The sequence below is a fragment of the Dendropsophus ebraccatus genome, chromosome 15, assembly GCF_027789765.1.
Source record: "Dendropsophus ebraccatus isolate aDenEbr1 chromosome 15, aDenEbr1.pat, whole genome shotgun sequence".
NCBI lineage: Eukaryota > Metazoa > Chordata > Amphibia > Anura > Hylidae > Dendropsophus > Dendropsophus ebraccatus.
The window spans coordinates 65,318,633-65,335,221 of record NC_091468.1 but is presented as its reverse complement, the minus strand read 5'-3'; the positions used below and the strand labels follow the sequence as shown (position 1 = coordinate 65,335,221).

Genomic DNA, 16,589 nt, shown 5'->3' with positions numbered 1-16,589 from the left:
TGTTTTCCAGGCGGTCCTCAGGCTGTCTCCACCTTCTCCATGGAGCGGGCAGACAGCGGGATTCAAAGCTGTTCATTTCGCTTCGTACAAACCCTAACAAATCCCGGGTCACTCATCTCTACAATGAGACGTGAACATGCCTTAGGGCCCTATTACACGGAGCGATAATCGGGGTGAATCAGACTGGTTATTGCTTCGTGTAATAGAAACAACGATCAGCCGATGAACTGATCCATGGTTCAGGTTTGGGCCTAAAATCGTCGGACGCCAACTGTGCATCACTACGTATAATAGTCATGCGCAGCTGACGGCTGATGATTGCCCAAACACCTGTCACCTTACCTCTCCCTGCTCCCGGTCTTCTCTCCTGTGCTCCGCAGCTTCCCGGTCCCAGCGGGGGAAGCGTCCAAGCGTCCTGTCAGCTGACAGGCCGCTCAGCCAATCACAGGCTGCAGCGGTACTGGCCTGTAATTGGCTGAGGCCTGTAATTGGACGCTGCCCCCACTGGGACCATGAAACTGCACAGGAGAGAAGACCGGGAGCAGGGAGAGGTAAGGTGTCACATGTTTGGGCAAGAGGTGCATGGACATCGCTAACGTCTTACTGGCCGATTGTCGGGCCGTCTAATAGGTCCAGTAAACAAGCGCCGATCTACCAGATCTAAATGATCGGGTCATAGTTGGCCTGTGTAATAGGACCCTTAAAGGGACAATTATCGTGCGAAAAATCGGTATATGGTTCAAATTTAAATGATAATCGTTCTGTGTAATTGCAGGCAACGATCGAAAAATCATTCGTAAATCGTTGATCGTTGATTTAGATCTGAACCAAAAATTATTTGTTCGCTTAAGTTCCGCATTTTTTCACTAATCGTTCAGTGTAATTGCTCATTGTCCATTGTTTTGCTGGGATCAGATGGAGTAAACGATCATAGTAACGATCACAATAACGATTATAGTAACGATCACAATAACGATCATAGTAACAATCGCAATAACGATCATAGTAACGATCACAATAACAATCATAGTAACAATCGCAATAACGATCATAGTAACGATCACAATAACGATCATAGTAACGATCACAATAACGATCATAGTAACGATCGTATCTAACGACCATCGTTCTGTGTAATATGGTGAACAATTTCACGTTACCGATAAACAATCTCGTTTGCGATCTTTTATCGTTAGTCGTTAAAAATCGCTCCATGTAATAGGACCCTTACAGTCAGTCTAATAGGAGTAGATTTTAATAATGACTATTAGGAATGCTGCGTTTACACGTAACGATTATTGGCCCGATCGTACGATTAGCGATGTCGGATATACGATTTTTTTTTTATAACGATCAGCGTTTAGACGGTACGATATATCGTACGAAAATTCGCACTACGATCGTTTTGCGATCGTTTAAGCCTATCTCACACATTAGTTAAATCGTCGAACGACTGTTCACACGGAACGATTTGCGACGATGAACGACGATTTGCTGACCTGATGAAAGATCACGATGTACGATTTATGGTGCGCCGTTCGCTGCGTTTACACGTACGATTATCGTTCCAATTCGACCGTTATCGTGCAAATTCGCACGATAATCGTTACGTGTAAACGCAGCAGAAAGTTGCTTCATTCTTCATTAAAGAAACAAATCAATAATAATAATAATAATAATATAAATGTGCCGAGGTGTCCCTGCCCTTCATTCTTCACCCCACCCCCTGTAACATGTATAAATCATAGCACTTGCTGCGCATTAATATGAATTCCTTTGGAGCTGTAAGTGCGCTGTCCGGCTCCTTGCTGCATCGCCTGCAAAGCTCGCGGAGCCAGAAGGCAAATAAAAAGTATAAAACAAACCCCCCTGATAGCAGCCGCAGCACTTTTTTTCAGAAAACTCCAGTAAATCTTTTTCATTGCTCGTGGGAAATCACTGAGTATCGTTTTGTTGTTGTTTGTGCATAAATCAATCTTTCCATATACCCGGCACATAATAACACTCGCCTCCCATTGATTTTACTTCATGCAGGTCTGATGCAACCATGATGCAGGAGTGCCACCTGCTGGCCTGAAAGTGTATCTGTGCCCTGCAAAAGCGTTACCAAACCGCCCACAGTGTTTTTTTTCTTTAGACTTTTACTGCTTCTCCACATTAAAATCAATGAACGCACCATCACACATACAAGATTTGAACCAATGCGTTTCACTTCTCACGACTCATGTCTTATTGTTCACAAAAAATAAAAAATAAAAAAATTCTTTTAGTACTTATCAGCTGCTGTATGTCCTGCAGGAAGTGGTGTATTCTCTCCAGTCTGACACAGTGCTCTCTGCTGCCACCTCTGTCCATGTCAGGAACTGTCGAGAGCAGCAGCAAATCCCCATAGAAAACCTCTCCTGCTCTGGACAGTTCCTGACATGGACAGAGGTGGCAGCAGAGAGCACTGTGTCAGACTGGAAAGACTAAACCCCTTTCTGCAGGACATACAGCAGCTGGTAAGTATTGTAAGCCTGGAGATTTTTTAATAGAAGTAAATGACAAATCTCTGACACTTTCTGGCACCAGTTGATTTGAAAACAATTTTTTTTTTTGTGAAAAAACCCTTAAACCTTGATTCTGTAGGTCGGATTACAATGATTCTGATGTTAACGTAGCTTTTGTATTGTTTTGATGCGTTAAAACTACTTTTTTTGTCAAAAAATGCTCAAAATAATCCTATTTTAATCCTTATAGGGGGAGATTTATCAAACATGGTGTAAAGTGAAACTGGCCCTGTTGCCCCTAGCAACCAATCAGATTCCACCTTTCATTTTCCAAAGAGTCTGTGAGGAATGAAAAGTGGAATCTGATTGGTTGCTAGGGGCAACTGGGCCAGTTTCACTTTACACCAGGGATGGGGAACCTTCGGCCCTCCAGCTGTTGCAAAACTACAATTCCCATCATGTCTGGACAGTTCCCCATCCCTGGTTTACACCATGTTTGATAAATCTCCACATAGACTTTTTATTTTTCCATCAATGCGGCTGCTGGAGGCTTCTTTATTTGCGTGGTGACCTTTCGATTTGAGTGGTTCCTCTTTGGTGTAAATGGGACTTTTTGATCATTTTTTTTTTTTATTATTTTAATTTCTGAAAATCAGCTGCCTGAGGCAATAAACTAATTCAGTCTCTGGCAGATATGTTAGTAATACCTTCCCTTCTGCTGTCGGAGCACTTTATACCCAAAAACACTTACTGTACGGCAACAGTAGGTTTATGCCACTTACAGTATGTCACTGTTGTGCCCCATACTGTAGATAGAAGCCACCAAACCATCCTACTGTGCTCTCCTTCCTGATCCTGTGAACGGCAATCCTGTCCATGATGTGGCCGTACATGGAGGAGCATGTGATAAGTGCGTCACTCATCAATCGTCGTGAAGTTAGGGATCGGGGTGATGGAAAATGACTGCCTGAACCCTTTGTTCTCGGTGAGAAAAGCCTTTTTCCTATAGAGAACACTGCAACGCTGGGCGGTGACGAACCATGGGTGTATGGGGAGGACAGGAGGGATAACTGATGGCCAAACGAATAAATGGTTCAGCCACCAGTTGTTAAAGGGGTTATCCAGCGCTACAAAAACACGGCCACTTTTCCCCCTCTCTTGTCTCCAGTTCAGGTGCGGTTTGCAATTAAGCTCCATTTACTTCAATGGAAATGAGTTCCAAACCACGCCCAATCTGGAGATAAGAGAGGGGAAAAAATGGCCATGTTTTTGTAGCACTGGATAACCCCTTTAAAGTGACTGTACCACCAGGCCCAGGCTGAAGCACTAGAGGCCGACCCACCCTTAGTGGGAGGAAACCTTCGCCCCTCTATGACAGGGTTCCATTGATTCTAATGGAGTCACGTCATGGAGGGGCAGGGGTTTCCTCCCACTAAGGGTGGGTCGGCCTCTAGTGCTTCAGCCTGGGCCTGGTGGTACAGTCACTTTAAGGCCATGTTCATAGGCTGTATGAGACCGGCCGTTTCATGAACCTGTCGGGTCACGGAACGGCCAGTTTCAGAAAATATCATGCATGCTGTCTCGTCCGGGGGGGCGCAGGTAGGTGCATGCTGTCCGGTCCGGGGGGGGGGGGAGGGGGCGGAGTTGGTGGAAGCTGTCCGAGGGCAAGGGTCGTGGCGCCGGGAGGGAGGCCTGTGCTTCCGCTGCCTGTGCGGTGGGGAGGTAGGGGTGCCAGTGGCTGCGGGGGCCGGCCGGCTCTCACTTATTCGGAATCACGGGCACTTTCCTGATGTACTTCAGGAAAGTTCCCGTGATTCTGGCGCTCCCATAGACTTCTATGGGAGAGTCCGGGCCGGAATTCCGGATAAAAATAGGACATGTCCTATTTTTTCCGGATCTATTTTCCGGAACGGACACCCTTCCGGAAAAATCCGGAAGGGTGTCTGTGACTAATTAAAGTGTATGGGTCCGGAAATCCGTCCGGATTTCCTGATAGGAAATCCGGATGGTTTTTCCGGACGTGTGAAGGGGGCCTTACTGCTGCAACTACTACTTGCATCTGTTGCATCTCAGTTTTAGTTGCGGGAGGTAATTGACATTATGAACACGGTTTCTTCATCCTAATCCTTTGGAGCTGATCCACATCCAATGCCGCTATGAATTTATGGAATGTTGCTAGAAAATCTGCGTCAGAACACCGAGGGTATCCTGAAAATTCCACAGCAGACTTTTCATACTAAAAAAAAAATGCAGTGTAAACATGCCCTAAATGAGATGTTTTGTTTCTTATTTGCATGCAGACAAAAATTCAAGTAAAAAAAATGACAATCAGAAAATGGAAATCGATTAGAGATAAAACACGTGTCAGTATCTGCTGTAAGCGGTCACTATAAATATTACAACCTCTGTGATGTAATAACAAAAAACGGCCACGCGGTGTCGCAAGTGTACGCAAAAACGCTGTGGATTGCCAATCACAAGATGGCGGCGCGTCATTGACGTACGGGTTAGAGGTGAGCGTGTGCAGGAGCCATGCTGGTCAGCGCCGCCCGGTGTGTTCTGTGTGGAGTTCGCACCGTCTCCAGGAACGTTTGGGGAAAACGCAGTAATGTACTGGATAGGAGGTCTGTACTGGGGCAGAGAGTCCTGGGAAGCCGGTCGGTGTCTGACAGCGCTCGTCCGTCCCTTCTGGAAGAGTTTATGAGGAGTGACGTGTGGGCGCGGTATCTGCAGCGGCTGCAGCACTGGGGGGTGACCGGGAGCGCACCGGGAGAGGTGCCCGGGATGGACGGCAGTCACGTGGAGGTGAAGCGGCTGCTGCCGGTGCTGGCGGAGCTGAGGAGAAAGGAGAACGAACTGTGGGAGCTGCGGAAGATGGTGACAGGTGAGTGAGGACCCCCCCATATACTGTGTGTGAGAGCACCCCCCCCATATACTGTGTGTGAGAGCACCCCCCCCCCATATACTGTGTGTGAGAGCACCCCCCCCCCCCCATATATATACTGTGTGTGAGAGCACCCCCCCCCATATACTGTGTGTGAGAGCACCCCCCCCATATACTGTGTGTGAGAGCACCCCCCCCCCATATACTGTGTGTGAGAGCACCCCCCCCCATATACTGTGTGTGAGAGCACCCCCCCATATATATATATATATATATATATATATATATATATATTCTGTGTGTGAGAGCACCCCCCCATATACTGTGTGTGAGAGCACCCCCCCATATACTGTGTGTGAGAGCACCCCCCCATATACTGTGTGTGAGAGCACCCCCCCATATACTGTGTGTGAGAGCACCCCCCCATATACTGTGTGTGAGAGCACCCCCCCATATACTGTGTGTGAGAGCACCCCCCCATATACTGTGTGTGAGAGCACCCCCCCATATACTGTGTGTGAGAGCACCCCCCATATACTGTGTGTGAGAGCACCCCCCCCCCATATACTGTGCGTGAGAGCACCCCCCCCCCATATACTGTGTGTGAGAGCCCCCCCCTATATATATATATATATATATATATATATAATACTGTGTGTGAGAGCCCCCCCCCCATATATATATATATATATATATATATATATATATATATAATACTGTGTGTGAGAGCCCCCCCCCATATATATATATATATATATATATATATATATATATATATATATATATATATATATATACTGTGTGTGAGAGCCCCCCCCATATATATATATATATATATACTGTGTGTGAGAGCCCCCCCCATATATATATATATATATATATATATATATACTGTGTGTGAGAGCCCCCCCCATATATATATATATATATATATACTGTGTGTGAGAGCCCCCCCCATATATATATATATATATATATATATACTCTGTGTGTGAGAGCCCCCCCTATATATATATATATATATATATATATATATATATATATATATATATATATATACTCTGCGTGTGAGAGCCCCCCCCTATATATATATATATATATATATACTGTGTGTGAGAGCCCCCCCTATATATATATATATATATATATATATATATATATACTGTGTGTGAGAGCCCCCCCCATATATATATATATATATATATATATATATATATATATATATATACTGTGTGTGAGAGCCCCCCCCATATATATATATATATATATATATATATATATATATATATATATATATATACTGTGTGTGAGAGCCCCCCCCATATATATATATATATATATATATATATATATATATATATATACTGTGTGTGAGAGCCCCCCCCCATATATATATATATATATATATATTGTGTGTGAGAGCCCCCCCATATATATATATATATATATATATATATATATATATATATACTGTGTGTGAGAGCCCCCCCATATATATATATATATATATATATATATACTCTGTGTGTGAGAGCCCCCCCCTATATATATATATATATATATATATATATATATATACACTGTGTGTGAGAGCCCCCCCCATATATATATATATATATATATATATATATATATATACTGTGTGTGAGAGCCCCCCCCCTATATATATATATATATATATATATATATATATATATATATATATATATATACTGTGTGTTAGAGCCCCCCCCCCCCATATATATATATATATATATATATATATATATATATATATATATATATATATATGGGGGGGGGGCTCTCACACACAGTATATATATATATATATATATATATATATATATATATAATATACTGTGTGTGAGAGCCCCCCATATATATATATATATATATATATATATATATATATATATATATATATATATATATGGGGGGGGGGGCTCTCACACACAGTATATATATATATATATATATATATATATATATATATATATATATATATATATATATATATATATATATATATATATATACTGTGTGTGAGAGCCCCCCCCCCATATATATATATATATATATATATATATATATATATATATATATATATATATATATATATATATATATATATATATATATGGGGGGCTCTCACACACAGTATATTTTATATATATATATATATATATATATATATATATATATAAATATACTGTGTGTGAGAGCCCCCCCCCCCCCCCATATATATACTGTGTGCGAGAGGACCCCCCCCCTATATACTGTGTGTGTGTGTGTGCGCCAACCAGGTGTGGACCCCAGGACTGTCACTTGTCGTAGTGGGGAGGAGCAGAGGATCAGTGCCCCATAGGGGGAGGAGAGAAGAACCATCTATATAGGCCCCAATCTGCACTGACCAGGGGGTGAGATGGAACAGAGTGCGGCCTGTGATGCTGAGGTCACCGGCAGGGACAGCCGGACGGACAGTGCGGCAGACAAGGTGTATGGTGGGTAATGTAGTTGGTCTAGCAGAAGAGTGCCCCCTGTGGCTGTAGCTTCACCCCATGGCTCCCTGATCTCCCAGTAACACCAGTACACTACCTCTCTCCTCACACATTATGCTTCTCTCATTGTTTCTGCATTTTCATTTATTTACAGAGGAAAATGAAGATTTAAAGTCTCTAGCAGCGACGGATATGGCGGCCTGCGAGGAAGAGCTCCTCAATCTGAAGTACCAGGTGAAGTATACATAAAATACCATGGGGAGGTGGTACAGAACGTGGTCGGCTTACTTCACCTCAAGTTTTCCAGCAATTTTGGATGCTATATCCACTACCCCTTTAATGAGCTCCCAGCCCGGTCAATCACAGCTCCACATTTCACTGTAAGTGCTCCTGATTAGGTGCGTGTACAGTTATAGGGCTGGCGTCAGCACCTGGCAGCACTTGTCCTGGCGATGGCTCGGGCTGCCATGCTTTGCATCCAGAATTTCTGACGGTTTTCAGAGCTGTCCGGAATGCTGGATGCCCCCATAGAACTCTATCTGTGCCCTATAGAACCGTTATGGGTCCGGAAATTTACCCGGATATGTGAGGGGGGGGCCTAAAACGTCCTCTGTTGGCTATTCCGCCACGTTGTACCGTCTTATTATCGTTCCTTTAGAAGAAAGATTGTGCCTTATACAGGAAATCCCTCGAAGCCTTGAATCTGGCCTAACCTTACCGTTTCTATTACACAGCTGGCTTGGCTTTTAATTTTCAAAGAAGACGATGACGACTACAACCTTATATTAGAGGTGATGGCCGGTGTGGGAGGACAGGAGGCCATGCTCTTCACCGCTGAGATGTTCGATATGTATCAGCGTTACGCCACCTTTAAAAACTGGAGCTTTGACGTTCTGGGATATTTTCGCAGCGATTTAGGTGACTGATGAACGACGTTTTGTATCTGGTTTTGTTACGTAAATGCTTGTACCGATGAATGTCGTGTGTATTGTAGGAGGCGTGCGGCATGCAACTGCAAGTGTGAGCGGTTCTGATGCTTACAAGTACTTGAAATATGAAGGTGGTGTGCACAGGGTCCAGAGGGTACCCAAGACTGAAAAACAAGGAAGGATTCACACCAGCACCATGACTGTGGCCATTCTGCCTCAACCAAGGGAGGTAAGGATTGTGAGAATCGGCCATCACATTTATTCTGCGTTTACACGGAACGATTATCATGCGAATTTGCACGATAACGATCGCATTTGAGCGATAATCGGTCCGTGTAAACAGCGAACGATCAAGCGACGAGCGACAAATCCTTTATTTTGATCTTACAACATGTTCTTAAATCGTCGTTCGCAAAAAATTTGCAGATCGTTCCGTGTAAACAGTCTTTCACCCTATGTGTGTGAGAGGCTTAAACGATCGCAATGCGATTTTACTATATGATATACACTCACCGGCCACTTTATTAGGTACACCATGCTAGTAACGGGTTGGACCCCCTTTTGCCTTCAGAACTGCCTCAATTCTTGGTGGCCTAGATACAACAAGGTGCTGGAAGCTTCCTCAGAGATTTTGGTCCGTATTGACATGATGGCATCACACAGTTGCCGCAGATTTGTCGGCTGCACATCCATGATGCCAATCTCCCGTTCCACCACATCCCAAAGATGCTCTATTGGATTGAGATCTGGTGACTGTGGAGGCCATTGGAGTACAGTGACCTCATTGTCATGTTCAAGAAACCAGTCTGAGATGATTCTAGCTTTATGACATGGCGCATTATCCTGCTGATAGTAGCCATCAGATGTTGGGTCCATTGTGGTCATAAAGGGATGGACATGGTCAGCAACAATACTCAGGTAGGCTGTGGCGTTGTAACCATGCTCAATTGGTACCAAGGGGCCCAAAGAGTGCCAAGAAAATATTCCCCACACCATGACACCACCACCACCAGCCTGAACCGTTGATACAAGGCAGGATGGATCCATGCTTTCATGTTGTTGAAGCCAAATTCTGACCCTACCATCCGAATGTCGCAGCAGAAATCGAGACTCATCAGACCAGGCAACGTTTTTACAATCTTCTACTGTCCAATTTCGATGAGCTTGTGCAAATTGTAGCCTCAGTTTCCTGTTCTTAGCTGAGCGGAGTGGCACCCGGTGTGGTCTTCTGCTGCTGTAGCCCATCTGCCTCAGAGTTGGACGTACTGTGCGTTCAGAGATGCTCTTCTGCCTACCTTGGTTGTAACGGTTGGCTATTTGAGTCACTGTTGCCTTTCTATCAGCTGGAACCAGTCTGCCCATTCTCCTCTGACCTCTGGCATCAACAAGGCATTTCCGCCCACAGAACTGCCGCTCACTGGATGTTTTTTCTTTTTCGGACCATTCTCTGTAAACCCTAGAGATGGTTGTGCGTGAAAATCCCAGTAGATCAGCAGTTTCTGAAATACTCAGACCAGCCCTTCTGGCACCAACAACCATGCCACGTTCAAAGGCCTCAAATCACCTTTCTTCCCCATACTGATGCTCGGTTTGAACTGCAGGAGATTGTCTTGACCATGTCTACATGCCTAAATGCACTGAGTTGCCGCCATGTGATTGGCTGATTAGAAATTAAGTGGTAACGTGCAGTTGGACAGGTGTACCTAATAAAGTGGCCAGTGAGTGTATATCGTTCCGTCTAAACGCTGATCGTTCTAAAAAACACATCGTTCCTTCGTACGATCGGGCGAATTATCGCTCCGTGTAAACGCAGCATTAGACTCTATAAAGTATAGAATGTATCTGTCACTTTAAAGGGGAACTATCAGCGGGTGTGACAAATCTAACCTGCAGATAGCTCCCTGGTGGGCATGGGGCGTTGAGGATGAAGGTATATCTGTTACCTTCATCCTCGGCACTGTTCCCATACTGTTAGCTGTGAAATCTTCTGCCCGGTAAGCAGTTAGGCTCACTGGGTGTGGGGCTATCGACCTCTGAGCTTCGATCCAACCAGCCCCCTTAATTGATAATCTAATGCTGCGTTTAATGGGAGCGATAATTCGCCCGATTGTACGATTAATGATTTTGAAGTAACAATTTTTTTTTATAACGAGCAGCGTTTAGACGGAACGATATATCATACAGAAAAATCGTTTTGCGATCATTTTGCGATTGCTTAAGCCTATCTCGCACATAGGTAAAATCGGTGAACGACTGTTTACACGGAACAATCTGCAAATTTTTTTGCAAACGATTTAAGAACCTGTTGTAAGATCAAAATGAACGATTTCTCGCTCGTCGCTTGATCGTTCGCTGCGTTTACACGTACGATTATCGTTCGAATTCGATATCGTGCAAATTCGCATGATAATTGTTCCGTGTAAACGCAGCATAAGCTTGTCTTATGTCTGATTTTTTTTTTTTTTTTTTTTCTCTTTGATTTGTGGATTAAAGTGGGATACAGGGGTCCCATATAGGACACACATCCTCAGTCTCACCTGATGGTGGTTTCTGTAAATAAAATGGACTACAAGCTTTGATCGGTCAGGTGTGTGGGTGTTCACACCAAGAGTGATTGCTACAACGAGCAGGAAGAGAAGCATTTGGCTGAGCTCTTCTCTCTCCCCATTCTCTGTGCATGTGATATCCCCAAAAACGTTTGTCTGTCTCAGTCATGTGGCACAGAGCCTAGATAGAAAGCACTTGGCGTGCATTTCAAGTTAGTGCCCAACCTGTCACATCCATGGTGCCTCAAACACTAACCAGAACCTGACAGGAAATAAGAAAAAGTGTTTTGATGCTATTCTCCTATGCTTTGTGTGATGCCACCTACAGCTTTTTCCATTCACAGTTATACAGATTTGTAACTTACTTTCATTAAAAAATGTCAATCCTTTCAGTACTTATCAGCTGCTGTATGTCCTGCAGGAAGTGGTGTACTATTTCTAGTCTGACACAGTGCTCTCTGCTGCCACCTCTGTCCATGTCAGGAACTATGCAGAGCAGGAGAGGTTTTCTATGGGGATTTGCTGCTGCTCTGGACAGTTCCTGACATGGACAGAGGTGGCAGCAGAGAGCACTGTGTCAGACTGGAAATAGTACACCACTTCCTGCAGGACATACAGCAGCTGATAAGTACTGTAAGGATTGACATTTTTAAATGAAAGTAAATTAAAAATCTGTATAACTGTGAAAGGAAAAATTATTTCACGGGCATACCCCTTTAATGATGAGAGGCCTCCATGTTGAGACCCCTCCAGTTGTTAGATATAACTGGGTGAAGTGTGTTTACTCCCTGGTGCGGTGCTCAAATACAACTGATAATGTTTATGTATATAGCACCAGCAAATTCCCCAGCAGTTTCCACCACTTGGGGCACATAGACAGACAATCGGACAAGACTGATTACTGAAACTAGGAAGGAAGGCCCTGCTAGTCCTACTCTTGGCTATATTCTTATGATCAGAAGGATTACAACACTGAGATCCACTCTGATCTAAACTTTTTGTTTGTTTTTGTTCCACAAAAAAAAGAAGAAAAAGTTCTTTAAAAAAAATAATTAAACCTCAGAAATGCGTGAAGTACATGGCGTTTTTATAGGCGTTTACAGTGTCTGCAGAAATAATGTATGAAAGCTGCTATGTATGACATGTACTGATTATTGGAAGAAGCAAAGAAAGGTATATGCCATATGGTAAGTAAGCACACCACAAGTCATAAAGTAAACTCAAAAATAACAGTACTTTATTCCACAGGTACAAAAAAGAGATATAAATAATACTTATAGATCCAAAAAGATTAAAAACACTTAAAAAGCACACCAAACATGGAGACACCACGTAAGGTGTCATCCACCTTGACACCCCGTACAAGGATTATAATGTGTCCTGTTCAAAATAAAGAAGGTAAATAACCCTTCAAAAGTGAAAAAATATATGAATAATGTATGAAAGCTGCTATGTATGACATGTACTGATTATTGGATATCACTTTTCTCTGCCTGCAGATTCATTTAGTTATTAATCCTAAGGATTTACGCATTGAAACCAAAAGAGCAAGCGGTGCTGGAGGACAGCATGTAAACACTACAGACAGCGCAGTAAGGATTGTTCATATACCAACTGGTAAGTGGTCTGTGTCATACTTACCTTTTTTTGTTGACCCCTTATTTACTCTATATATAGTTCTTTATCATCACAGGCAGAATTACAATGAGAGGTGACCTTTCTGGAAAACTACCATTGGTGTCAGTGAGTATGTATGCTTGTCCTGGTGCCCGCCGCTTATAACTGGCATGGAGCAGTCTTCTGGCTGTATAACCATTTAGCGGCCACTGACAAAACTGACAGTGGCATTTAATTGGTGTAAACATACCTAATTGGCGGTCCAGTGGTCCAGATAGTCTCCCCACAGTGATATCGCAGGAAGCCGATCCAATGTCAGTGCAGTCCTCTGCGAGGGTTCCTGGGCTCCCTGACTCAGTTGTTTCAGCCTGTCTCCAGCAACCTGAAGCAATTAAGCCATGATATGATGGATCAATGCAGTACATGAGCAATCATAGTATTGCTTATAGGACTATTGAGTGTAATAGGATTAGCTGAACTAGTAGTTGCGTGATTGACCCCTTTTATTGTATTTGTCTCCCTTTGCATTGTAGGCATAGTATCTGAATGCCAGCAAGAAAGATCTCAAATCAAAAACAAAGAGACCGCAATGAAAGTTCTCCGAGCAAAGTTATACAACATGAAGTTAGAAGAACAGGTTAATAAGCGACAAAGTGCAAGAAAAATCCAGGTAAATGGTTTTTAATATGAGTCTCTGTTATTGGTTGTAGAGATGAGAGCACCTGGAGCATGCTGGAGTCCGATTGTGCAGCATTTGATTACCTGTGGCTGGAGAAGTTGGATGCAGCCCTAGGGAGTTCAGGAAAACATGGATACAGCCTATGACTGTATCCAGGACTCTCTAGGGCTGCATCTAACTTCAGGCACTGGTAATCAAATGCTGCACACTCAGAGGTTGCGCTCGTCATTAGTTAGGCCGGGTTCACACTGTTTTCGCAGTCCGTTTAATGTATCCGTTTGTAAATGGTTACATTTAACGTACACAAAAACATGCTCAGCCACATTTCTGTGTATGCTAAAAATGGGAAAGAAAAACAAATCTGCTTTGATTTCTATTTTTTTTATAATGAAATTCAATGCAGTAACAGATCCAAACTGACTGCACACAATGTCATACGTTTTTTCATCTATTCCCCCCCTATAAAATATACACGGACTGCAACAACACAGTGTGAACCCAGCCTTAGGGCCCCATTAGACAGGCCGATGAAGGCCCGATTAATACTGTAAACAAACGTCGATCTGCTAGATTGGCGCTCATTTACTGGCCCTGTTAGGGTCCATTTACACAGATTATCTGACAGATTATCTGCCAAAGATTTGAAGCCAAATCCAGGAACCGACTATAAACAGAGATCACGTCATAAAGAAGAGCCTGAAATTTCTCCTCTTTTTCAAATTCATTCCTGGCTTTGGCTTCAAATGTATTGGCAGATAATCTTTCTGTGTAAATGGACACACAGAGATTTAACTGATAGATTTTTTAAGTCAAAGCCAGGAACAGACTATAAAGTGGGACCAGGTCATAAAGGAAAGACTGAGATTTCTCCTCTCTTGAAATCCATTCCTGGCTTTGGCTTCCAAAATCTGCCAGATAAATCTCTCTGTGTAAACACACCATTACACAGCCCAATAATCGTTTAGCGAGGGCTGCACGGACATTGTTAGCCGTTTGTCCGTGCAGTCCTTTCCCAAGCAGGTTATACTGTACCTGTCCACGCTCCTGTCTGTCACGCAGCGTGTGGTGCTGGGACGCATACAGAGCACAGGAGAAGATGATGGCTCCGTGTAATAGGGCCCTAAGTTGTACTGTTGTTCTAGATGAGACTGATATACTATCAATGGCTTCCTCTAGGTTGGGACAAAAGGAAGGTCAGAAAAAATCCGAACGTACAACTTTCCCCAGGACCGTGTTACAGACCATCGGATCGGCATGTCTGTGCACAACATGGACGGATTTTTGTTGGGCGATGAACTATTAGATGAGATGATTCAGGCTCTTAATGACTTTTCCCACTACGAATCCCTCATGGAAATTGTAGACAATGCCAACATATGTAAATAAAGGTGAAATATCCCATAGGCTCCTGCCTTGTATAATAAGGGGCCCATTCTAGTATTAAGAATATTGGCTCTGCGGCTGCACTCATTCACACTGTACAGGGGATGCAGCACTATTCCAGCGCTACATCCCGTCCTTCCTTCTTTGCTGTCACCGTTCCTTCCATGTCTGTGTTATTAAACTATTCTGATCCTCATAATATCACAGCTCTGGGTCATTTTTGCATTATGTCATTTCAATGTTATCTTTTTTTTTTTTTATTAGAGATTTATAAGGGAATGGACAGCTGGGTGTTATTCACTTGGAGATGGGTCCCTATATATTTTATCCGATAGGTCACGTTTCCTGCATGTTTATCTCCAGTCTAGTAGGTAGTATCACTGTGACATAACAAAGAGCATTGTCTCCTGGTTAGCTGCAGAGCTGATAACAGAATTAGGAAACGTTTATAATATAATTAGTGTAAGGTAATTGTCCTCAGCTGATATACAACCTGCACAATGGACAGCGCACTTCCTTTGTTCTATGTCATATGTATAACGTTGATTTAAACATAGAAAACTTAGGGCCCTATTCCACCGGACGATTTTCGTTCAGATTATCGTTAAATCGTTCCAATCTAAACGATAATCGTTCGGTTGAATAGCAATTGACAACTAACGACCGAACGAGAAATCGTTGATCGTTTAATAAGACCTGGACCTATTTTTATTGTTGCTCATTCGCAAATCCTTCGCACTGAATAAGAAGTCGTTCGGTCGACGACAAGACGACCGCAAGAACGATCATAAGTAACGATTATCTTTCCATGTAAATAAGTGAACGATTTCAGGTCTTTCGTAATAGCGGTCGTTTGGATCGTTTATCGTTAACGATTATGCGAACGATAATCGTCCCGTGGAATAGGGTCCTAAGGGTCTATTTACACAGATTGTCTGCCAAAGATTTGAAGCCAAAGCCAGAAATGGATTGGATAACAGGAGAAATCTCAGGCTTTCCTTTATGACCTGATCTCTGTTTATAGTCTGTTCCTGGCTTTGGCTTCAAATCTTTGGCAGATAATCTTTTTGTGCAAATGGACCCTTAAAAAAAAAACCCCATAAAATTTAATGACGGCTATGCTTCATTGCCAATCATAAGTCTAATGGCCTGAACTGATCTCTGATGCGTTGGTGACCTGTTTTCCAGCCAGGACATACACATGTATGATGCATATGGGAAATTGACCTTTCTTTTTAAATGGTTTACCTGTTAGTAAATCTCTCTGCCCTGCTGGTTCTTCTGGATCTAGGTTGCGTGCCATTATACAGTGTTTGGAGCTAGTTTATTTGCTGTTTTATAGCAGATGGGGTTTAGCATTTATGTTAACTCAACTTAAAGGGAATCTGTCAGCGACTGGTCCCTACCTAAGGTGGTGACAATGTGCTGTAGCTGGAAGTCCCCTAGTGAGCCTGGCGCCTTTTGGTAATTTGTCCGTGCAGCGGATTATGCACAATCCTACCGTAATGAAGTGTCAAAGGGGGGAGATTTATCAAACTGGTGTAAAGTAGAATTGGCTTAGTTG

The 16,589-nt window shown here is 43.0% G+C and overlaps 1 protein-coding gene across 1 annotated transcript; it reads left to right on the top strand.

Annotated features, from left to right (window-relative positions):
* The first annotated feature begins 4,949 nt into the window (after positions 1-4,949).
* On the top strand, positions 4,950-15,224 carry MTRF1L (mitochondrial translation release factor 1 like). Its single transcript, XM_069954296.1, has 7 exons — positions 4,950-5,373; positions 8,026-8,105; positions 8,606-8,789; positions 8,866-9,029; positions 12,846-12,963; positions 13,497-13,633; positions 14,819-15,224. Exons 1-7 carry the CDS (start codon positions 5,022-5,024, stop codon positions 15,026-15,028), a joined length of 1,245 nt encoding a protein of 414 aa, XP_069810397.1. The 5' UTR covers positions 4,950-5,021; the 3' UTR covers positions 15,029-15,224.
* Positions 15,225-16,589: the final 1,365 nt, after the last annotated feature.

What these genes read in the sequence shown, in the direction of transcription:
- MTRF1L (XM_069954296.1), top strand. Translation starts at nt 5,022, where the DNA reads ATGCTGGTCAGCGCCGCCCGGTGTGTTCTGTGTGGAGTTCGCACCGTC. An exon ending in TCCTCAATCTGAAGTACCAG is followed by an intron (nt 8,106 to 8,605) that starts GTGAAGTATACA and finishes TCTATTACACAG; the next exon opens with CTGGCTTGGCTTTTAATTTT. An exon ending in AAAGTGCAAGAAAAATCCAG is followed by an intron (nt 13,634 to 14,818) that starts GTAAATGGTTTT and finishes GGCTTCCTCTAG; the next exon opens with GTTGGGACAAAAGGAAGGTC.